Genomic DNA, 24794 nt, shown 5'->3' with positions numbered 1-24794 from the left:
GACTTCCTGCCCTTTGGGCAGGGGGCTGGACTTGATGATCTCCCGAGGTCCCTTCCAGCCCTGATGTCTATGAAATCTATGAAATCCAAACTAGCATGAAACATAAAATACATTAAATATTTTCAGTATTGAGAAGTGGTATAAATATTTTAGAAACTCAGCAGTTCATGCACTGTTCTAAAATTATCCATTTCTGCACGTTGGAGTTGGGATAAGTAGCAGAGCATTTGGATGGATGCAAATATTATAATTTATGACCCATTAAGGAATCACTTGGTGCTTTAGGAATATACTGTCGTGCCTCCTTGGGCCCACTTCCTTTATAGTAAAGAAGGGAAATACCAGGAACTTCAGAACTGGACTTTTTTCCAAAACAGAAAGATAAATGTCTAATGACAAAAAGTAAAATTCAATACCTTCCATGTTTCAGTGGTAAAGGTTGTAGCGTGTTGTTCTAAGGTCATAGGCAGACAAGGTTCTTTGGGCTAATCTGATATCTTTTATTAGACCAACAGAACTTTGTCTGCCTATGTACTTAGACTGACACAGCTACAACCTATACCCCTGAAACATGGAAGATATTGAATTTTGCCATTTGAAATGGATATTACACAACCTGAAAAAGAAAGAAGCCAAACTCAACAGTGGCATATATTTTCTAAGCCTATGCAAGAAACGCAACAACATTCCCAGAGGACTAAACATCTATAATCTTCTGACTACTACATACAACTCCAAATATGCTCCACAACTATGCAGGAGAACTTCATAATTGGTCTAAAAAAATCAGATTTAACCCAAAGAACCTTGTTTGCCTAGTGACAAAAAGGACTCATCCTGAAGAGAGATGATAAATACATTACTTGAAAGAAGCCCACCGTCAGCAGTGCTTTGGCATACTTGCTTACCATCATAAGTTTCTTGACTCAAGCCCATGAAATAGAATGGAATATCTCATGGACTTCCCTTTTCCCCATTTTCACTTCACTGCAATCAACATGTCAAATGCATCAAAAATGTCCCCCCACTTCTGTTGGTTTGAAAGCTTCTACAAATCTCTAAGTTTGTTCTTTCCCTATTGTACTCTGAGTATCTACCCACTATCCTTGTGTTAGTCATCCACTTAGCACAGTTCTGAGTTGACTTTTCTGCAAAAATCAAAGTAAAAAAGGCCTTAAATGTTTCAGCCTTCTCCACATTGTCCGTTATGCATGTCCCCTGCCTCTTCAGCAAAACTTTTACATTTGCCTTGAACATCTGTGTCCTTTGCTAGTGGGATCACAGTTTGTGCCTTGACCATGCTAATTTTTCCCTACATGTTTGGGCAGTATTCTTATACTCCTGCTTTAGCAACTTTCTATTTTTTTTGTAAGATTCTTTTTATAAGAAGCATTCATGGTTTAGCCAAGCATGTTTTTTTCTTGCACTTTCTATTTACTTCTCTATTTTGCTTCTTAATGTTTTGGGGCCTGATAATCCTGGGAACATATGGAATTCCAAACCCAAAGCCTACAGTGCCACTTTGCCCTGCACTGCTAAAACGAATAGTTAAAAAAAACAAATTTTGCATGAGTTTCTGTGCTCTCCCTGGCCAAGAGTAAAATGTAACAAAGAAATGGAGTATCTGACATTCAGAAGGGAAAATGGGAAAAGATAGGTGGTGCTACCACCAACTCACCCCTCTCAAATTCTTTAAGCCTTGTGAAGCCTGAAGGACCTGTTTCAAGTTTGATGCACTAGACTGTTTCCTTCTTATTTCTTCCTAAAAGCAGAACCAGATAAAAAAAAAAAGGACAAATAAATTAATTTATCAGACTAATGTGAAAACCCACAGAATATGTCAAAAAGGGGTTATGAAAAAATGGGGATTAATATATATACCAGAACAGAGGTAAACCCTGAATCTAGAAATTTTACTAAAAAAATCAGGAAACTCCCAGAGTGACAGTTTGTTCTTGTGACAGCCACCTCTGGCTGTGGTTTATCTATGCAGATTGAACCTGGAACTTCAGCTTCTAAAAATAAACCTCCCCTGTTCAAGCTCAAGGATTTTGGATGGGATTTTCTGAAGTGCCCAAGTAGCCTAGGAAGGCCTAAGCAATGGGACTTTTGGTACTATATCACTTAAATATATCTGAAAATCCCACCTAGATCAATGAGCTCAAAGACAATTGCAGGTTTATGTAACCTTTGTCTATAAACCTTTACATGTGGTGTAGCTGCTACAGAGGGATGCAGAACCATACTGTGTTAGCATGTAAAACCTATTTCTAGTATTCGTCTTTCTGTTAGACACCCACAGAGACTTAATTTGGCATGTCTATTTCTGTGGGTATCTGTTGCGATTTATTCTGCTGAATGTGTTTTCAATGCATATGCTTTGCTCCAGAAGTATGAAGAAGTGGTTAACACTCAGATGCACTCTATAATAATTAAGATGTCACACCTGAATGATACCACTCCTTCCACTGAGACTGAGAGCAGCCAAACATTCCCTAGATACGGATTCTGGGTTTATGTACAGAACTACTAGATATCCTTTCCTTCTGGCTTCCGGCTCCAGACTGAAACTTAGAGGCAGTTAATCCCTAGATAAATGATTTATGGAATGTGCATCCATTTGTGTTGCTTGTTGAAATTCCAGGCAAACATCTCTCAGGTTCTTGCATCACCTGGCTGGAACACTAAGTTCACAGTTTATCTTTGTTGTTGTTGCCAAAGTCCCTTCAGTATTAAATGGGCCTTGCTCACTAGTGGCAGAAGTGGAGATGTGTTGACAGTAGAGTCTTAGGTAGTGCTTTGGAAATGGGGTTGCTTGCCCAGAGAAACAGGCAGAAGTGAAATAAAGGAAGTAAGGATAGAATTTTTTCACAAATTGTATGGGTCTGGCTCAAGCAACTTCCAAAGTATTTGAAAACTGGAACAAAGCATGGAACTTGACATGATGAACTGCTCATCTGTGAATGCATGTATACAGAATGACAAATAAATATATATTGACATTAAAATACAGGCTAGTGAAATACAGGAATGAAATCTCAGATGTACATATGCTAGCAGTATGCAAATGGGAAGCCCATGTCTGCAGTCCTATCTTATACCAAATTGCTCTGAAGTTGGTGAGTGTTTTGCCTAAATGTGTCCTGCAGCACCGAGGCTCATTACCAGATAAATACAAACCCATGGAGAAGTTACTTCTCCTAAAGCCAGCCATCCTCTTTTCTACTGTAGGATACATTTACAAAATACATTTTAACTGCTGTATGCATCTATAGCACCCATTTCAGCCAGGTTAGAGAGTGCAAGTAACAATGTCTTTGTTACTTTATGGTAGCAACTTTGAAATCTGGGATGAGACTGAGATGAATGTGGCTCTGTCCACAGAAAATCGAGGTGATCCTGGTAGGCTGAGGAACCCTCTGGGAAATATTGAGTAGATTATATTGGCTGTTCTAATGGAAGGTGAATCCGTTGTTTGCAGAGCACTAGTAGACTAGGTGCTTTTATAGCACCACTGACCAGCCCAATCTGTATTTGGTCATAAATTAGCAGCTTTGTATCTTGCATGATCCGGGCTTTTTTTGCTCAAGGATAGCCTGTTGCCCTGAGCTCTGCCTGAATTGCTTTTAATTTTTTTTTTTTTTTGGAAATTGAAGATAGTGCAGAATATGGTGATTCACTTCTTTAAATAAGAGCCTCCTGCCATAAGCCATCCGGATTCCAGCTTTGTGATCTGAACTGACTGTTGGTGTGCAGGGTTATTTTCAGGTGCACTTGCCTACCTGGGAAGCCTCATATCTCCCTGTGTTTTACTGATGTAGTTAAAATATGCAGAGAGATTTGAGGAGATACCAAATTATCGGAAATGAGTTTGAGCTGTGCGGACTGGCTTCTTCTTGCAGAGAGAGGTTGCTGGTTTGCAGAGGAAGGAGAAGTTGTATTGTTGAACTGTTTTTAAGGATATGTCAGGAGTGCCTAGAATCTAGGATAATTGTTCTTTTATATTCTGAAATTAAACCCAGTAAACATAATAAAGATGTAAACGCTGCATGAATTGAATATATATCTTGGCTATCATCATCTATTGTAGCCTGTAAGTCATCATGAGATAATAGTTTTTCCTAAAAGACAAACAGCGTGGAGAATACTATCATCACCACCTTTTCTTAGCTCCACATTGGTCAAATCAAAATGGAGCACTGGTGAAAAAATGAAATGGAGCAATCTCCATCATCAAACTGAACCAGCTGAGTTTTTCTTTTTTATCCAAGTTCTGAAATGAGTAAAAAGGGAGTGTGGGTACATGAGAGTAGCAAAATGTACATTCCTGGAACAAATAGAAGTGCAATGATGCACGTGGTGACTATAGTGATTTACCCCTTTGTGGTAAGGTTAAATTACAGGAGTTGTCTTTTAATTAGGTCATATTATGTAATTCTATATAGATCAGATTAAATGAGAACTAAATAATATTTAATTACAATTACAATTTAATTTTAAGATTCAGTCTAAAATTGTGCCATGCCCTGGATTGCTCAATTAAGTTTTTGAAAGTGAATTGATGCAGCACTTCCTGATAGATTCTGCAAGTGGGCATCAGTAGAATTGATGTGAACTGCTCTATTCATTCCATACTCTGAGGCCTAATGATTTCAGTTTAACTATTAATCTATTTACCACCATTAACTATTTCACATGAAATTGCTTTTTTAACATAAACATCTGGTTACTTTGGCTGGTGAAAACAGTATTGTTTGGAAAGTATTGCCACATCTCACACACATGGGGCTTCTAGTTAAAGCAGTAGAACTATAGACTTGACTCCCTGCAGAGACAGACTGTTTGGCCTACTTATACATTTGGGGCTCAGCCCTTGTCCCATGAGAATCACTAGGAAAACTGCCATTGTCTTCACTGGGAGTGAGCTCAGGCCCATATATTAGATATTGTACATGATCAAATACTTATTTTTCACACACTAACTATCCTGAAATAGTCGCTGTCAGATTTAGTTATTATGTGTTTCATCAGAAAGTAGATCTCTCACATTTTGTAAAAGCAGGTAGCAGGCTCAAAGGGAAACAAAATGGCAAAAACACCTATGGACCATGTCCAGACATGTGCAGATGTTTGGTTCCCCGTGGACAAGAAGAAGTGGCAGATCATCTAGTCTGACCCCCTGCCATGGCAGGAAAGAATACTGGGGTCAAACGACCCCAGCAAGATGTTCATCTAACCTCCTCTTAAACACCCCCAGGGTAGGAGCCAGCACCACTTCTCTTGGAAGTTGGTTCCAGACCCTAGCCGCCCTGACGGTGACATAGCACCTCCTGATATCTAGCCTAAATCTACCCTCTGCCAGTTTGTGACTGTTATTCCTGGTCACTCCTGGTAGTGCTGGGGGGAACAGGGATTCCCCCAGTGCCTGCTGGTCCCCTCTGACTAGTTTGTAACAGGCCACTAGATCCCCCCTCAGCTTTCTCTTGTGGAGGCTGAACAGGTTCAGGTCCCGTCACCTCTCCTCGTAGGGCCTGCCCTGCTCCCCCGCGATAATGCGAGTGGCCTTCCTCTGGACCCTCTCCATGCTGTCCACATCCCTCTTGAAGTGTGGCGCCCAGAACTGGATGCAGTACTCCAGCTGTGGCCTGACCAGTGTCACATAGAGGGGGAGGATCACTTCCTTGGACCTGCTTGAGATGCATCTGTGGATGCATGCCAAGGTGCGGTTGGCCTTCCTGACTGCAACCCCACACTGCTGGCCCATGTTCATCTTGGCATCAATGATGACTCCAAGATCCTTTTCTGCCTCTGCACTGACGAGAAGGGAGTTCCCCAGCCCGTAGGTATGATGCTGGTTCTTCCTCCCCAGGTGCAGCACCTTGCACTTGTCAGTGTTGAATCCCATCCTGTTCTCATCCACCCACCCCTGTAACCTGTCTAGGACTGATTGTAGCCTATTGTTCCCTTCCAGCGTGCCCACATTTCCCCACATCTTAGTGTCGTCAGCAAATTTGAACAGGGTGCTTTTTACCCCCTTGTCCAAGTCACTGATGAAGATGTTGAACAGTGAGGGCCCGAGGACCGAGCCCTGGGGGACCCCACTGCCCACATCCCTCCCGGTCGAAAATGACCCATCCACCACCACTCTCTGGGTGTGGCCCTCCAGCCAGTTGGCGACCCATTTGCCTGTGTAGGTGTCGACACCACAGCCCCCCAGTTTCTTAATGAGAACAGGGTGAGAGATGGTGTCGAAGGCCTTCCGGAAGTCCAGAAAGACTATGTCCGCTGCTACCCCTGCATCTAAGGATTTGGTGACCTGGTGGTAGAAGGCTACCAGGTTGGTCTGACAGGACCTGCCACTAATGAACCCATGTTGGTTGCCCCTAAGCATGATCTCCCCTTCTGGCCCCTCGTGGACATGTGCCAGGATAATTCTCTCAAAAAGCTTATCCAGGATCGAGGTGAGACTAGCTGGCCTATAGTTTCCCGGGTCCTCCTTCCTCCCCTTTTTGAAGATGGTGTGACCGCCGGACTAGGACCCTCACCCGTTGGTGGTTCACCTCCGGTAGCGGGGAATGCCGCTGCTCCCCAGGATCACTACGGGTTTGGAGTAGCTCTCTTACGGCCCAGTCCCCACCTTAGTTCTCACCCGCCACGACTTTATGTTAAGTTCAGTTAAGGTTGGTTTGTGGGTGCTCCGCGGCCTGGGATCCCTTGGCGGTCATGTCGCTGGGCTCCGCCACCCCTGTACCCCGGCCTCACGCCACCTCTAGTGCTTTCCCTTCTTTCGTGGGTCAGACCTCTTGTCTGTAGACTGGTAGCTCCCCTTGTCCTGACCTGCCCTCGTCAGATTACTCACGGGCCAGTCTGCCCCATCCTCTCCTCTCTATGTCCTGTTTGACCCGGCACTGGGTCGCAGCACAGGTTGAGCCCCTCTACATTATCCTAGACCCTATCTTCATGAATGGGGCACCCCAGCTATTCCTGCTGGGGTACACTTTTAGCTGGGAAACAAATCTGTAAACAACTTAAAGCCCGGCTCCTCAGCTCCTTACCGGCTGAGGCTCCTATTCGGACCACCCTGGGTCCCCTTGGGCAATCTCTGGCCCTCAGTCTCCCTTGTGCACCCTAAACATGGCCGGCTGGTGGCGACTTCCGCCCGACTACACCCTCTCGAGGCTCTCCCTGGTCCTCATCCCCTCTTGCAGGGTTGCGTCCCCGTGCCACCGCCCTGGCCCTCAACCTGTGGGTCTCGCAGGCTTCTGGTTCGTAACCTGAAGGTCCCTCGTCAGCCGTTCCTCCGGCTTCTCTTTCCTCGTGGTCCACCTCCAGCCTCACTGCCTGCCTCTGGACGTCCAATGCCCTGCAGTCGGCTGTTGTTGCTGTTCCCTCCTCTGGCTGAGCGGGTCGCTGCCTCTCCCTGGGGCTCTCCGCCCCTCTTTCTAGGGAAGCTGTTGCCTGCTCCGTTCTGGGGCTCTCTGTCCCTCTTTCTGGGGAGGCTGCCGCCTGCTCCGCTCTGGGGCTCTCCGCCCCTTCTGCTGCTGGACCCGGTCCCGGTTCCTCTGCCTCCCCCTTCCTTTCTTCTGCAGCTGCTTTTATCCCCGCATGCCGCCTGCTTCCGGCAACATCATCTTCTGGCCGTGTCTGTATAAACAAATGGTGAACACGCCGCGTGGGTTTCTCCGCCGGTGCCGATAAGTCCCATTCTAGCTCCCCGGGACAGATGGGAACCACATTAGCCCTCTTCCAGTCCTCTGGCACCACACCAGAGCACCACGAGTGCTCGTAAAGCCATGCCAGGGGTCCCGCAATGACCTCAGCCAATTCCCTCAGTACTCGGGGGTGGAGATCGTCTGGACCAGCTGACTTGAATACAACCAGTCCTTCCAGAAGTTCCGTAACTAGTTCCTCACTAACACTTGGCCTAGGTGCACCTCCCCTGGGGTCCAAGGGAGGCCCGGGGGGGGGTGGCTGTTCCGGTCCCTGCTTAGGAAAATGGAGGCAAAGAAATCATTAAATAGGTTAGCTTTGTCATCTGGCATGACGACCAAATTTCCTAGCGTGTTCTGCAGGGGCCCCACATTACCCGGAACCTTCTTTTTGCCCCCTATGTATTTAAAAAGGACTTCTTGTTGTCCTTGATCCAGGAAGCTAGTCCCAGTCCCATCTCTGCCCTGGCCTTCCTGACCGCCCCCCTGCATCCCCGAGCAACCGCATTATAGTCCTGCCTGGTGATGGCCCCTCCCTGCCATTGGGTGTAAGCCTCCCTTTTAGCTAGGAGACATTCCCAGATGCTTTTGGTGAGCCATGGGGGCTTTTGTGCCCTCCTGCCCCCTTTGATCCATGTTGGGATTACCTCCCTCTGGGCTTGGAGGATCGTCTCCTTAAGGAGCGACCACTCTTCTTGGACACCTGGCTCCCCTCCCCTCTGGGACCTCAGTGCTTCCCCGACTATTCTCCTTAGCTCACTGAAGTCCGCCCTCCTGAAATCTAGGGCTGCTGCCTTGCTCTGCAGGCCTTTGCCACCTTGCGCTGGATGGTGAATTCCAGCAGGCGATGATCGCTGTCGCCCAGGTGGTCGAGTACCCGCAGCCCCCTCACCAGGTCATCACCTGTGGCCAGGACCAGATCCAACAAGGCCTCTCCCCTGGTGGGGCTGTGCACCTCTTGGGTTAGATGGAGGTCCTGTATCTTGGCTAGAAACCTATGTGAGCGGTCAGACCTGGCGGACTGCTCTTCCCAGCAGATGTCTGGAAAGTTCAGGTCACCCATGATGACCACGTCCTTTGACCTAACTACCTCTCTGAGCTGACTTAAGAATTCCTGGTCAAGCTCTTCCCCTTGGTTGGGTGGTCTGTAGTAGCCCCCCACCATTAAATCTTTTTTCCCTCGACTGCCCTGTATCCTAACCCAGAGCACTTCTGTGTGTCCCGCCTCTGACTCTGTGCTACCTGGTGAGGATGTGTATTCCTCCTTAATGTAGAGTGCCACGCCCCCACCTTTCCTCCCTGTCCTATCCCTCCTGTACAGCCTATAGCCCTTGATATTCACCGCCCAGTCATGCGATGGGTCCCACCATGTTTCAGTGAGCCCCATTATGTCTGGGTGGGTGTCAGCTAGCAGGAGGGTAAGTTCCTCTTGCTTGTTTCCCATACTATGAGCATTTGTGTAGAGGCATTTGAGGCCTCCTGTGGATGTGTGCACTGGCCCCCAGCATTACCTTGGCCCCTGTTGCTTACCTGTGAAACGCCTGAATGTACGGTGTATTGCCTGTGGATTATCTTTTGAATCCAATGGGAAGATGGACTTGCCAACTTTAGTAGTCCCTTGCAAATATACACCATGAGCATCAAGGCGCGATGATCATCTGACATCAGCTTTACTGGGTCAGCCATGTCATTTGGATCTCTGACTCCAAACTCCTGAGGCAAGTTTTTTTCTCACAGTTTAGTCAAGGCATATTACCAACTGGGGAGCAGAGAAAGCCTTTCAAGGATGTCCTCAAGGTCAATTTGAAAAAATGCAACATTGACATCAACTTGTGGGGGACTGTCTCCCAGGATCACCCCAGATGGAGGAAGAGTCTGCTGGAAGGATCTTAGTACTTTGAAACCTCATCACAACAGCAGGAGACAGAAAAGTGGGACCAGCAGATGCACTGTTGACAACTGAATCAAGAATCTGGAGCCACCCGTTGCACACGAAAACACATTCCTGAATTTCAAGAGAACCTGTTGTTCCTGGATTGGCCTTGTTAGCCATCTTCAGACCCACAGACAAGGCAATCACAGAAGGCAATCATCCTCAACTGCAAAGGTTGTCGATGATGATATTTTGCTAAAGCCATTAGGATTAAGGACTTTTTTTTATCTTTCTTTACCAAGATTTGTTCAAGAATAATCCATACTACCTGTCAGTGGAGGGATTCTCTACTTTTCATTTTGGCAAGATGTTGAAATATCTTCCTGGATCTTTTATTTCCACTGCTTTATCTCCTAGACCTGGTCTCCCATATTTCTGGTTGGGGCACGCTAAGCTTTTTTCTTTTTAAGTCTTTAAAGTGCCAATAATTTTTTGTAGTATCCTTGAGTTATCCTACGGGGGGCTTGAATTTTAGGAGAGAGGTAATTGGCAGTATGTGAAAAATCAGTCCCTTAAATCTGAGTAACTCAAATTCACCAAGTGCTTTTCAAAATGTAGGCCTATATTAGTCCCCTTGGTGGGCTACATCATTACCAATCTCAGTCTGTAATGTGTATGGAATGTATAAAGTAAAAGTCATTGTGAAATACGACTTCTACTTGTAAGTATTATTTAAAAGGTCACCTATATCAAATGAAACAAGACAAGTGGATGGCTGGCCATTACAGAGACGTTCATCTCTAATTCTGGTTCAAGTGTAGACCAGCGTAGTAGTGACTGGAAGTCATTGCTACTGTATGACAGTTGCCTATATAAAAGAAGTTGGCAGTCTCGCTGTAATCCCTGTTGACAGGTCCCACCAGTAGAAACAAGTCTTTTTGGTATCTCTACAGAGAGGCCTAAAGCTAAATTTCACTGTACACCTGAATTTTCCTTACATCCCTAAAGGTCAATCTGTACACATTTTGTACTCCTAAGTGACACCTAGCAAGACATGCCTAGTATCCTACAGCTTTGATTTGGCATTTCCTATGGCACAGTGCATTCACTTTCATTTCTTCAGACCTACTCACTCCATATGTAATGTGTAACATAGGATAGACTTGCTCTGGGAGCTTTAAAGCAAATAATTTATTAAAAGATTCAGTAAATAAGAAAATATCTTTTTATATGCTTAAAATATGCATATTTGAATGCATTTATTGCCCATGTTCCTTAGACCACCCTAATTCTTTAGAGCAGCACTGTGCCTAGACTCCTGGCAGCCCTGGGTGAACTTTTAGTATTGCCCCCCGCCCTTGCCAGGAATAATGATAATAAAAATTTTTAAATTACCATTTTGGGGCCCCCTTTTTGTCCAGGCCCAGGGCAACCAGCCAGTTTGCCTATGCCTGTGTCCAGCCCTGCTTTAGACCTTTAGTTTATGTTCTTACTGTGTTACTTTATACCCAGGTGAAAGATGGCTAAACTCTAGAGTTGATTGTTGCTAAAATAAGGTTTGTGTTTAGATCTTATGTTAAACTGCAAATGATATGCTTGTGTGTATGCTTATACACATATGTAGTCATCTATAATTATGATATATTTATATGCGTACCCACACGCATGCACATTTTTGCTTCACTATGAATATACATTTTATTAGAAATCGGTGCTCTTGACCATGCTGGAAAATATTTTTGTAGCTCTGAACAAATGTTTATAACAATTTGAATAAATTAAGCCTGACTTGAGTGGTAAATTACAGCGCACAAGAGACAGGTGATGGTTTAAAAAAAAAAGTTTGATCCAGCACCCAGCTCGGGCGTAGAGGCCAGGGTCCGTTGGGAATAACAACACTGCTTTGGGTGTCACATCCGGTTCAAATAGAAACCGACCAGAGGAGACACGTTTTATTGTCGTGCTAGCGAGGAAGATCGCGCGCGGACCAAGCAATGCGGGGGGAAAGGAAGCGCCCGCGTATCACGACCGAAAGCTTCATTCCCCTGAACCTGCCTGTCAGTTCCGGGCACAGCGAAAAGCGGAATAAAGCAAGCCCCGCGCGGGGAGGGGCAGCGCGGGCGCGGGCGAGACCCGATCCGCCTCGAAAGTTTCCGTCTCGGCGGAGGCGTGCGCCGGCCGCCGCCTCCTGCCGCAGGGCCATTTCCCCGGGAAATATGGACCGGGCCGTGTGGGCCCCTCCCGCTTCCCTCCGCAGGGCGCAGCTCGAGAAACGAGGGCTTTAAAAAAAAAAGAAAAAAAGAAAAGAAATCCCTAACGCAGGGGTGTTTCCCCTACCCGGCCCTTCCGGAGCCTCCCGCCGTGGGGCTTTGTCAGCCCGGCTCCCTGCCGAGCCCCCGCGCCGGGAGCCTCTAACTGGGACATCCATTTTAAAGCCGCTCTTGCAAAATCTGCGCTGCCGCCGTCGCGGTGCGGGGGACCCCCGCGCCCGGAGCTGCTCCCCGCGCCGCCGTTTTAAATCTCCCTCCTCCTCCGCCCCGCGCCGGCTCCCCACCGCGCCCAGCCCCGCTCCGCTCCCCGCGGCGCGCTTCGGCTTCGCCTGCCTCTCCGCAGCCCCCCCGGCCCCGGCAGAGGAAATATTACCATGTTGCGAGCTGACGTAAGGACATTACAAGGAAAAGGCTACATTTCGGAGTGTTTATGAAAAGCCTCGGTACTGTACTGTCACCAGGGGGCATGCAATATCATGCGTGCCGCCAAACATTTGGAATAATAATCATTTCACAACAACAACCACCCCCAAACGAGAGCCCCGGGCCGGCCGCGGCTGGCGGAGGAGCCATGCAGCCAAACTTTGGGAAGCCCTTTCCGATTTTTCTGACATTGCTACCGCTCGCCCTTGAGGAGCCGTAATTGCATTATCTGATCCCCCCTTCTCTCTGTCTCCCCCCCCTTCTCCCCTCCCCCGACTCTCGGCGTTGCAAATTTGCTGGCGTTTGGGAAGGAGAAGCCGGCAGCTACCGAGCGGCAGGAGCCGCCGCGAGCCCAGCTCGCCTGCCTGGGAGCCCGGCGTTGTTTTGAAGGGAGCTAACATGGCGACGGTGCCCGTCTATTGCATCTGTCGGCTGCCTTACGACGTAACCCGCTTCATGATTGAATGCGATGCCTGCAAGGACTGGTTTCACGGCAGGTAACACAAAGCGATCGGGCCCTTTTCGCCCCCGCGCCCCCCCCCGCCCCGTTTCGCCGCGGTCCCCCGCTCGCTCGGCGCCTTTCGCTGCTTTTCTCTCCGGGGCAGAGGGAGATGGTGGGGCTGGAGCCGCTGCTCCGTGCAGTTTTCCAACAGGCCTTTTTGGAGAGGAGGAGGAGGAGCCTCGGCCGCCCTCTCCTCGCCGCTCTCCTTATTTCTCTTTTTCTCCCTTTCTTTTTTTGTGCGCGACGTTTTGTTCTGTTTTGACAATGTGACCCCTGCCCCCCCGCCCCGACCGCGGCTCCGCAGCGCCGGGCTCGGGTGTCGCCGGGGGGCTATTGTCCTCGGCGGGGCGGGGGCCGGGGCCGGGGCGCGGTGCCCGGGGGCGCGAGGCCGGGGAGGTGGCGGCGGCAGGGCTCCGCAGCCTGTCACCGAGCTGACACCCGGGCCGATGTCTCGGCTCCCGCTGCCCGCCCCGGCCTGGCCTGGCCTGGCCTGCGCCGAGCTGGGTGTTTCCCGGCTGACAGGCGCCGAGCATGGCCGGGCCCGGCAGGGCCATGGCGGGGATCCAGGCTGCGGGCGCCTTGGGGACACGGAGCCCGCGCGGGGAAGGGGGCGACCCCGCCGGCTGCGAGCCTGCCCCGCCGGGGCACTGCGGGCTGGGCTTGCCCCCCCGCGGAGACGCCCGCGGCTCGGCGCGGCGCGGCGGGAGCCCGCCCAGCCTAGGCGCGCTGTAATGGTGGGCGAGGGCGCCGCCGCCGACTCGCCCTTGCACGCATACGCGCGCGCGCACACACACACACACACACACACTCCAGCCGACTCGCCCTTACAGACACACGCGCGCACACGCTCACTCCCCGGATGGTTCCCCGCGCTTTCGGGCCGGCGGAGGCGGGCGAGGGCCCAGCCGGACCCCAGCGCGCGGCCGGGCCGGGCCAGCCCAGCCCGCAGGCCCGGTTGGCGGCGCGGCCGCTGCCGAGCCCGGCTCCCCAGTACAATGGCTCGCTCCTTTGTCGCGGCGCCGTGTGGCAGCCCCTGCTGTCACCGCGCAGCGCCGGGCTCGCCCGGCCGGAGCCTTTCGGGGGCTCGGGGCCGTTCAGGTGGGAAGAGGCGGAGGCCAGACCTGGACGGCTGGGCCGGGGGAGAGGTGTTGCGGGGGGAGGTCAGCTGGAGCAGACAAAGGGAGGGACTTCTCCTTTTGGTTCGTGTCTCACTAACCCAGTGGTACAGAAAGTGAATGTGGCTGTGATTTTCCAGTGGGAGGGAGGAATCCCGTGTCCGCCCTGAACTTGAAGGACAAGGGATTTTTTCTTTGAGAAACAAGGAAGTTAGTTAAAAAACAGTGTGAAGAGAAAGTAGGTTAAGGCAGCAAATACAGTAACATTCATAGAGCTACCTTGAAGGTTTCTTTAAGGCAAATTTGTTAGGGGCCTAGGTTTGCGTGCACCAGTTCAACATACCTCCAAGGCCAGGGAAGCATCTAGTAGTCAAAGGGTAGGTGGCTTATTAGTTGTCAGAACTCTAGTATTTAAAAAAAATGACTCGTATTATGCTTGTTAATGGAAGGTGTCTTTGGTAGGTGATAGTCAAATCACAAGGAAATCTAAGAAAGGGACGGACGAATGATACACTTACGAGTTTATCCACAATATTCTATAGAGCCTTCAAGTGTGTCAGTATTGCTACTTGACCACCAGGGTGTAAAGGCAAACATCAAAGAGGAAAAGGAAATGGCAAAGAAGTTTTCTTTGCTTTTGTCCTCATGAAAGAGCATGATGGAGAATTACCTACTTCACAGTGATTTACCTACTTTGTAAGTTGTAAAGGTCAGGCACTGTGAGAGAGAGAAGTATCAAAAAGAAGTGAAATTAAGATCCATTTAATCACCAGGACTAGACTTTATTCATCTATTAGTTCTAGATGAATTAAAGAACAGAGTTGAGTGACTTATAGGTTTATAGGGGCATAGGGCTGGACCAGACCTCACAAGATCATCTAGTCCAGCCCCCTGCTAAGCAGGATCATGCCAGCCCAGTGTCTGTCTAACCTGCTCTTGAAAATTTCCAAGCATGGAGATTCCACAGCCTCTCAGGAGCCTGTTCCAGTGCTTGACCACCCTCATAGTCAGAAAGGTCCTCCTCATGTCCAGCCTAAATTTCCCCTGCCCAAGCTTTGTCCTAGTCCTGTCCGCTACAGCCACATCTCCATCCGCTCTGCAATCTTCCTTCAGGTATCTGAAGACTGTTATCAAATCCCACCCCTCAGTCTTCATTTCTCCAGACTAAATAATCCTAGCTCTTTCAGCCTTTTTGCAAGTTGTTTTCCAGGCCTCTAATAATTTTTGTTGCTCTCTGATGGACTCTTTCCAAGTTGTCCACATCGTTCTGAAGTGTGGGGACCAAACAGTACTCCAGGTGAGGCCTTGCCAGTGTTAAGTAGAGTGGAAGAATAACTTCCTTTGATTTATAAGCGACACTCCTGTTAATGCAACCAACACTGCTGTTGGCCTTTTTTGCAACAAGAGCACATTGTTGGGTCATATTCAGCTTATGGTCTCCTGTAAACTCCAGTACTGCAGCCTAGCGGGTCATTCCCCAAACTGTATTTGTGCAAGAGACACTCACACAGGTGTAAAATCTCAAGAAATTCCACTGACTTCAGTGCAGATGCTTTGGATTTATGCCGGTGTGACAGAAGGATTTGGTGCTAAATACCAAGTCTGGAGGTTCTTATGCACTTGTTACTCCATCCTTACTTAGGAAACTTTGACTGAAATCAGTAAGGAGTTTTTATCAGTAAATATAGTAAAAAATAATTAATGACCTCAGGAGTGGGCCCTAAACGCACACAATTTATCATTAAAAGCAGGTATGAAAGACTTGAAGAGCAATCAATGTTGCACCTATACAATGGTACTAAATTAATCTTGCAAATAAAAAGCATACTTCAGTATCAGGAAAAACAGTAGGAAAACCATTTACAGATTGTTATTAAACTCTATATGACTGCTGCCTGATTAGTGTCCTATAAAGGTATACTGTATGTTCTGTAAGGCTCTACTGTGAATGCTTTAGAAGAATTCTCACAAAATAGTAGATAAAAGGGATAAGTATGAGCAGGCTAAACGTCTGTTTCTGCTGTCACCGACGTTCATGGGACTAGACCAGACCTGAAGTGGAATAATAGAGACTGAGTGGAGATTGTTTATAAAAATTAAAAGGTTTTCAGTAAACTTCCTCACAAGAGGCTGTTTTAGAAACTTGCTGAGAGATGAGAGGTAAAAACTTTAAAAAGTGTTCCAGCAATATGAACTAAGGCATATCAATGAATGGCCAGTTCTTGGATTGAAAAATGTTAACAGCAGGGTGTTTTAAGAAAATGCAGTAGACAAATGCTTAGACTGTTGCATCTATTTATTAAAGATTTGTAAAAAGGCATGAGATAGAGATGAAAAATATTTAGAGAAAACTAAGGAGAATTTAGAGGAACTCAAGGAGCACCTGAAAAACAAGGTTATAAGACAGCATGATGGTAAATAACAAAAGGGTAAGCTAAGCACATAAGAAAGGACTAGTTACGTTGCCTGTGCTGATGTGTTTTGAAGGCTTTGATTCCCTAGGAAATGATCTTTGCTCTTCTGTGAAGAGCTCAGGGAAGATATCTGGTCAAATAAGGAGTACTTGGTTACATTAGAAAGTGATAGAATGTAATAGCAGGTCTATAACAACATCATATAAACTGATTCTGTGTCCTAACCTTGAAAACTGTTTTCAGATGTAATGGTCTTAAATAGAAATAGCCTCAAAAGGAAAGGTTCAGAGGTGGTCTGTAAACTAACATGGGGCTGAGAGAAGGATGGGTCTTCTTTAAAAGGAGAGAATAAAAAAACTGTATTTATGCCAGAGGAGAGGAGTATCAGGAATGACAGAACAGCAGCGAGATGGCTTTTTAGAAGTTTCTTGTTGCATTTTTTTTTTATAACCAATCAGTATACAAACAAACCTATCAAGGCATTTTCATTTCTAAAGGGAAAAGTCTAACTGATTTCTTTAATTCCACAGTATCTATTCTGTTGCTGCAGAGATGAGTCAGATTATTTCCTGGTTTCTCCAGAAGTCATTACTCCAGAAGTTTTGAAAAACTTTTTGGCTGTCATTTATTGCCATGTCTCAAACTTTACAATTACAGGAAAGGTTACATTTGAGTAGGATTCCTTCTTTATCCTATTTTGGTTTTTGGTTTTAGGGCAGAGTATAGTAAAATGATTGCATTAACACTTGGTTGGTAAGCTCCTGATGATGGGTAAAAATAGTCCATGTTGATTTTGTTAGATGTATGGCTTTGATAAAGTTGTGCACATTATGTTGCAGATATGCTGGTAGGTTCTGAAAAGGGTAGGTGGAATTTTTATTCATTACCTCCATTGTTTCCTTTTGGAGAGATTTCAGAGAGCTGTGTTGGGTAGGTAGGCATTTGCTGTGAGCGCTCTCATATCTGGTTCCATATCTGGATCTTGTGGAAGGCCCTTTGTTTATCAGATGTCTTGAGATATGTGTTGATAGAACCCGTATCTAGCAACTTCTTGGAGATACAGGTTACCAGTATGCAGATGGATTCTCATTAGCTTGTGCCTGAATACTGTAGTTTTCTTTGCTCTTCCAGAACAAACTTGTGGAAACAGTCCAGAAATGATAGAGGAGATACCTGTTGGCTATGGAAAACAATGCTCTCAGCTCATAAGGGTTTTGACTGTTTTTTTTAATTAATGGAGGATATATGTACTTCGCCTAAGAGATTCTCTCTCTCTCTCGGAATTATTTTCAGTTCTCAAGTGTTTGTGATTTCCTTGTTAGTGGTAGCTCATGTTGTTGCTTTCTTGCCTGTGGTTAATTAAGCAGTTATAACCTTTCTTTAACACGTCACAGTCACCTCCACGTCGCAGTACAAGGGTTGTGGTAGACTCTCCATCACTGGCAATTTTTACTTCGATAATGGATGTTTTCCCAAAAGATCGTAACAAGACTTGCATCAGAGACATCTCGTTGGTCTTTGTTACACAGGCTAGTTGATTAGCACGATCTGTTCTGATCTTAAACTGTGAATTTATTATTATATGCTCTGTCTGCAGTTATCACTAATAGTAACTTGGAACCTTAAGATACTGGAGAATGTGGTGGTGGATCAACTTGGGGGAGAGGGTGTAGGCAGAACACCAAACACCTGTACGTTATGAACTCTGTGCAGGCGCCCCAGCGGCTTCCAGGGTCGACGACAGGTGTTGGTGCTAGTATCTGCAGCTATTCATAGTTTGAAACATGTCTACCTTAGGGAAAGTCTTTTCTCCTGTGCTGTTTTGCTGCAGCTGGGATCAGCTAAGTTACTTTTACTGACAAGTTTTAACTACAAGTTTCTAAGTTGTGGAAGGAGGCATAATCACTGACAAGCTATTAAACTTGCTCATCGGTATTACAGTACTTCTAGAGTCATTGCAAAGTCAGTCATGATATCAAGACTTATTTGAATCAGTTTGTTATTAATAAAATAGTATATACATTCATTCTCTCTCTTTTTCTCTGTCTCTATAATATATAGTACATGTGTATAGACTAATTCTGGGAGCTGGCCGCACTTTCACAAGGACATGGTAAAGCTTGAGAGAGTCCAGAGAAGGGCCACCTGTATGATCAGAGTCTTACACAGCAAGCCATATAAGGAAAGGCTGAGGGACCTGGGACTCTTTAGTCTGAAAAAGAGAAGGCTGAGAGGGGACTTAGTAGTGGCTTACCACTACATCAGGGGCGTACATCAAGGGCTTGGTGAACAACTGTTCACCAGGGTACCCTTGGGGAAAACTAGGAGTAGTGGTCACAAACTCCTTGAAGACCGTTTCAGGCTCAACATTAGGAAAAACTTCTTCACAGCTAGGGTGTCCAGACTGGAATGAGCTCCCTCCAGGGGTGGTGCAATCACCTACCCTGGAAATCTTCAAGAAGAGACTGGACGGTCACCTCACTGGCATCACTTGACCCCAGCTGTCTTTCCTGCTTGGTGCAGGGGGCTGGACCCAATCATCTTCTGAGGTTCCTTCCAGCCCCTTACAATCTATGAATCTGTATACAGAAAATAGATTTTCATGTTACTCTCCTCCAGATTTATTTTCATGGGAAACAGTTGCTAAAGGAAAATGTCTACTTGGTGGAATAAGGGAGGCTGAAATAGTAAGCCTTAAAAAATAAAATTCACAATGATAAATGCAAATTGACCGTAATTCTAGGATCCGTGTTCTAATACCGACATTCCCAGGCAAGATGCTTCAGAAGTTGCACAGCACTATTTCTGAAGCGTGGGTTCCATGTTTAGATGTGCAGGCAAAGAGGAAATGGATTAGCTTCCTCAGACTATTCAGTTCTTTTATCTCTGAGTCTTCTGCTCCCTTTTGGAACAGTGCCTAGGTATCAAACTGGTATTTAGCAGCTGCTAGCATGATATCTAGGGCTATACTGCTGACTTTTGAACAAAGTGGGCTTTTTACCCCTGAACATCTCTGTGTTGTGGGACTCAGCATGACTGTTTATTAGGAATCTTACAGATTCTCCATACCTGCCTGTCTTAGATTTAAACCCGCAATCATATGTAAAAGAGCTGTATGATTGTTCAGAGCTCCAGTATGAAACTGGGGATAGACCTGTTGAAAGACTCTGGGGTGATGTCATGATGTCTGTTATAGATCACCAGACTAGGAGGATGAGGTAGATGGGCTTTCTTCAGATAACTAGAGGAAGTTTCCAGATTACAGACCCTGGTTCTCATGGGGAACTTCAGTCACCCTGACAGCTGCTGGGAGGGCAATGCAGCAGCACACAGGCAAACTAGGAAGTCTTTGGAGAGCACTGGGAACAACTTCCTGGTGCAGGTGTTGGAGAGACCAGCCAGGGGCCATGCCCTTCTTGACCTGTTGCTCATAAACAGGAAAGAATTGGAGAAGTGGGCAGCAATTTGGGCAGAAGTGACTATGAGATGATTGAGTTCAGGATCCTGACAAAAGGAAGAAAGGAAAGCAGCAGAGTAAGGACCCTGGATTTCAGAAAAGCAGAAAGCAGACTTTGACTACCTCAGAGAACTGATGGGCAGGATCCCTTGGAAGACCAGTCTGTGGGGGAAAGGAGTCCAGGAAAGCTGGTTGTATTTTAAAGAAACCTTGCTGAGGGTGCAGGAACAAACCATTCCAGTATCAAGGACAACTAGCAAATATGGCAGGCAACCAGCTTGGCTTAGCAGAGAAGTCTTCAGTGGGCTTAAACACATAAAAGAAGCTTACAAGGAGTGGAAGCTTGGAGAGATGACTTCCTTCACTGGCTTGCAAGAATGCTGTGGGAGACAGTATCAAAAGCCTTGCTAAAGTCAAGGTATATCACATCCACTGCTTTTCCCACATCTACAGAGCCAGTCATAGAAGGTAATCTGGTTGGTCAGGCATATGACTTGCCCTTAATGAATCCATGTTGACTGTTCCTGATCACTTTCTTCTCTTCCAAGTGCATACAAACAGGTTCCTTGAATATCTGTTTCCATGATTTTTCTGGAAACTGAAGTGAGGCTGACAAGCCTATAATTCCCTGGATCCTTCTTGTTCCCTTTCTTAAAGATAGGCACTATATTTGCCCTTTTCCAATTTTCCAGGACCTGCCCTGATCACCACAAGTTTTCAAAGATAACGGCCAGAGGCTCTGCAATCACATCAGCCAACTCCTTCAGCACCTTTGGATGCACTGCATCTGGCCCCATGGATTTGCACACATCCAGCTTTTCTAAATAGGCTCTAACCTTTTCTTTCACCACTGAAGGCTGCTCACCTTCTCACTGTGCTGCCCACTGCAGTAGTTTGGGAGTTGACCTTGCCTGTGTAGACCAAGGTAAAAAAAGGCATTGAGTTCTTCAGCCTTTTCCTCCTCATCTGTCACTAGGTTGCCCCCCTATTCAGTAAGGGACCCACACTTTCCCTGTTCTTCTTCTTGTTGCTTACATATTTGTAGAAACCCTTCTTGTAACCCCTCATTGTCTCTAGCTACATGCATCTCCAATTGCACTTTGGCCTTTGTGATTTCATCCCTGTATACCTGAGCACTATTCTTATACTACTTGCTAGTCATCTCTCCAAGCTTCCACTCCTTGTAAGCTTCTTTTTTGTGTTTAAGCCCACTGAAGAATTCTCTCATGGAGTGCCCAAGAGCTGTGTGTGGGAATAGGGTGGGCTGTGCTCCATGCCCAGGGCTGCACACACTATGGCCCAGGCTGCCCGAGGGACCGAGGGACTCACTACAGGCCAGATAGAATCACTTGGTGGGCTGGATCTGGCCTGTGGGTTGTATTTTGCCCACTCCTGAATTAGCTGAACCACCGGCTGTTTCTTGTATCCTAAATATTAGGGATGTGCAAAGCTTCGGGTGCTGATTTGATTTGGAAGAGATTCAGTGGCCAAATCTCCCAATCCGAATCGAATCAGGAGACCAATAAAAAGATCCGAATTGATTCAAAGCTCTCCAAATCAATTTGGAAAAGATCGACCCACCATGCTTCCTGCCCCGCCCCCCCCGGGCCTGGCAGGAGTCGCTGAGTGCGGGACTTCCCCCCTCCCCTTCCCCCCCCCCCAAGAGCCGGGATGCTTGGGCCAGGTGGGGCAACCAGTGATGGGGCTAGGAGAGCAGGCAGGGGGATGGGGTTGGTTTGGTTTGGAGATTCGGCCAATTTGGCAGTGACTGAATCACAAAATCAGATTTGACTGAATCGATTTGGGACAGTGATTCAAATGATCGAATCAAATCGCTGTCCCCCGAATCAACTGGAACTGAATCTGAAGCAAATACTAGCCACTTTGCACAGGCCTACTAAGTATATTTATAATGGGGTAAATAGATTTTAAAAAAATACTTCTGGGGAAAAAAGTCAAAGCAGTTTAACTATGTGTGGAGAAAATTGGAGAAGGATGTCAGTATTGTTATAAAACCTTTAAAAATGTTTTTTCCTTTCTTTTTTTAGTAACTATTAATCCATTCTTTTCTCACCAATTAATATGCACATTCTTCCATTAACATTGCCATGGTTTTTAGATCATTTTGATCCCAGGTAATTTGAGTAGAGACATTATCGTTCTTTCATTGTTGTCAGGATTATTTCAGTAGTTTTCTGTAGTGGACTATGTATTCAAGAAATATGTAATGGAGATACTGAGCTTCTTCCTGTTGGGTTGTTAGTTTGCATGTGGTTATACTTGTTGATATCAACTGCTACTACCATCTATTGGCTGTTCAATGACTTTTATGAAATAAGCTGGTCTTTTCAATACATTCATTATCTGTAGTAAATAAGCACATCACAGAAACACCATGACTGAAATCTCAGATTCACTGAGGTCAGGAGCAAAATTCCCATTGACTTGAGTTCAGAGAGGCTGCATAGATTTGTCTGGGACACTGGGTAAGTACTTGGTGGATGCATCTCATGTTACCACAGCTAAACTACTACTGGTACTCAAAATGCCTAGGTTAAAGCTGGATAGAGGTACAGACATACCTACAGCCAGTGCTGCCTACCAATGTTACGAGCATGGATAAATTCACTCTCCAGTGCTGTCAGTCTCTGTGCTTTGCCTGTGAAGTACACATGCTTCAGTTTTAAAAGCAAATGGTCTTTCTGCTAGAACCTTTATAAGCAAATATGTATTACACTTCAAAATAATATTTGAATTCTGAGCAAAATCTCAGCAAATATAAAATTGTACCACTAGTGTAGTATTCTTATTACAGTATAATCCCAGTTAATACAACACTCAGTCAGCCAGAGGGCAGTAACTTTCTCTGATGTAATGACTTCCTTTCCTCTTAATCAGAAACTCAGTACATCCAAAATGTTTTGCATCTCCTCAAAGCATTCCAATAAACTTGGTTGCATGACATTAAAAAATCAGGTGTAAAGATATACTGTGATAGCTCCAGAGGCTTTGCTGCAATATAAGTATGCTAAGTCTCATTGAAATCAATTGGATTTTTTACAGTAGCCATTTTATACATTTAATGTATTAAAAATTCTTAGACATTAGTAGTTTATATATGCAATAGTTCCTTTCCAAATTTCAATTTGAAAACAATAGAAGTTTGTCATATCTATTTTAAGATTTCTTATTGCTGTACTTTTCTGTCATGTCTGAATATTTCCACATAGAATGGATTTGCAATAACAAATTTTCTTGTAATGTCATTACATCTGTTTCTTCTCCCTTTTTAGATTATAAAAATGGGATGTACTAGTTTAGTTAAATGACTATAAAATTTTTAATTATATGTAAAGACAAAACTGTTAAATTGTAAAAGGACTTGTAGATAGATTATAGGGGCACATCAACCACAGACTAATCAAAAGAACACTGTAAAATGATAGCTTTCTGGGCTGAGAATGGGTGCACCAAGTTTCATCCCAATGTGGTCTGGAAAGGCCAAATAACAAGCACATGAATATGTACAACTAAATGAATACTAGGAAACAGCGATATTATGCTAATGCTGTATTTAGCCCACAATTATGTACCACAACTGCTGCTATGTTTGTAACTATGAGGATACACTTATAATAGCAGTGTATATTGGTGATTTACCTGGCTCCTGTAGCTGTGTCTTTTAAAAAAGGGAGACAATCTAAAGAATGAAATAGTCCAGATGCTTATAAAGAAATCCACAGTACATGCTGTTACTCTTTAAGAGGCTTGCACTAAGGCAACAATGTTTGTTGTATGGAACTGACTGTGAGCAGTTGCTTAGGCTGTCCCCCGTATCTCATGGCCATTTACTGGTATTGAAAAGCTGGATTTCATTTCCATATTTAAATATTAGACATATTTAATATCTGGTTATTGTAATACCTTTAATATAAATAATCTTCTAGTGTTCCACCAACACAGTGTAAACTGTATAAAAATGTATTGTAAATAGGTGATGTCTCCAAATGTAATTGCCTTTGAGCAATTGGCTTAACAGAAAGAGTGCTTTACCTTGCAACAGTAATATTCTTTGAATGGATGTATTTCCTATAAAATATTTGTGTCCATTCATAGGAATGTTGGGAGAAATTGTGACTGAATGTGGCAGCCATTAACACATTTTGAATGATAGTTCCCTTCATTTGAATGTTGGAAGTAAGCAGATGAATAAAAATCAGTTGACTTCAATGTAATTTAGATAGGTTAGAAGTGAAAGTGGTCAAAAGAGGAAATAAATTCCAAGAGTTGTCTAATTTCCCTACTAGCAACCAGTGGCATCTAAGCAGCAGTTGTCCGATAAGTGCATAACTTTGGGGTCATATTGGACTCTTGGCACCTCCTAGATGCATTTATTGCAACAGTGACAGAGAACAATTCAGAAGTAAGCAAGCAGGCCTAGTAAATTGAGAACCTATGCACTATGATCCATGAGTTCATCATCTGCAGGTTGGGCTACTGAAGTTCACTCTATCTGGGGGCAACTCTAATTGCCAGTAGTGACTACAAGTCGTATATCATGCACTAGGTCACTCGTTAAGTTAGAAAGGCTTGTGTGAACATAATGCACACCTGTACCACACAACCTACTGACTCCCTGTCCACTTCTACTCAGGATTGAAATCCAAGTCTGACTATTAATTAGGCTCTTGCTATCAAACACCCACCAAGACAACTGCTGTTCACATGGAACTGCAGCTTCCGGTTCATATTGCAGCTAGGGGAGTCCAGAATAAATATCTTAAGCACATGTACAAGAGATTTCTTGGCGCCAGGATCATGACTTGTACATTTCTTACCAGAAAAGACTAGTATGTTTGAGCCTTGCTGGTGACAACAAAAATGTCTTGACACTGGGACAGGACTACAGAGAATGAAGGGTTATGATTGCATATAAAGAAAATAAAGACAAGATGGGAAGAGGAATCCAGAAGTTCAAAATAATGGATAACAGAGCACAGATCTCTAGAAAATGTCCACTGCTTGGAAAAA

At 45.5% G+C, this 24794-nt stretch overlaps 1 protein-coding gene across 5 annotated transcripts in view; it reads left to right on the top strand.

Moving 5' to 3' along the window:
- The first annotated feature begins 11785 nt into the window (after positions 1-11785).
- PHF2 (PHD finger protein 2) overlaps positions 11786-24794 on the top strand; it is a 162869-nt gene continuing 149860 nt past the window's right edge. The window contains exon 1 of one of the 5 annotated variants that reach the window (XM_090021162.1): positions 11786-12772. In XM_090021162.1, coding sequence (XP_089877288.1) covers positions 12675-12772 — 98 coding nt within the window. In that variant the 5' untranslated portion in view covers positions 11786-12674. The remainder of the gene's footprint in view (positions 12773-24794) is intronic. The other 4 variants (XM_090021160.1, XM_090021161.1, XM_090021158.1 and 1 more) reach the window with 4 other exon arrangements.

Source organism: Crocodylus siamensis, chromosome 11, assembly GCF_052110815.1.
Source record: "Crocodylus siamensis isolate JL-2025a chromosome 11, ASM5211081v1, whole genome shotgun sequence".
NCBI lineage: Eukaryota > Metazoa > Chordata > Crocodylia > Crocodylidae > Crocodylus > Crocodylus siamensis.
The sequence above is the reverse complement of the archived record's forward strand: the minus strand, read 5'-3'. Positions and strand labels throughout refer to the sequence as shown.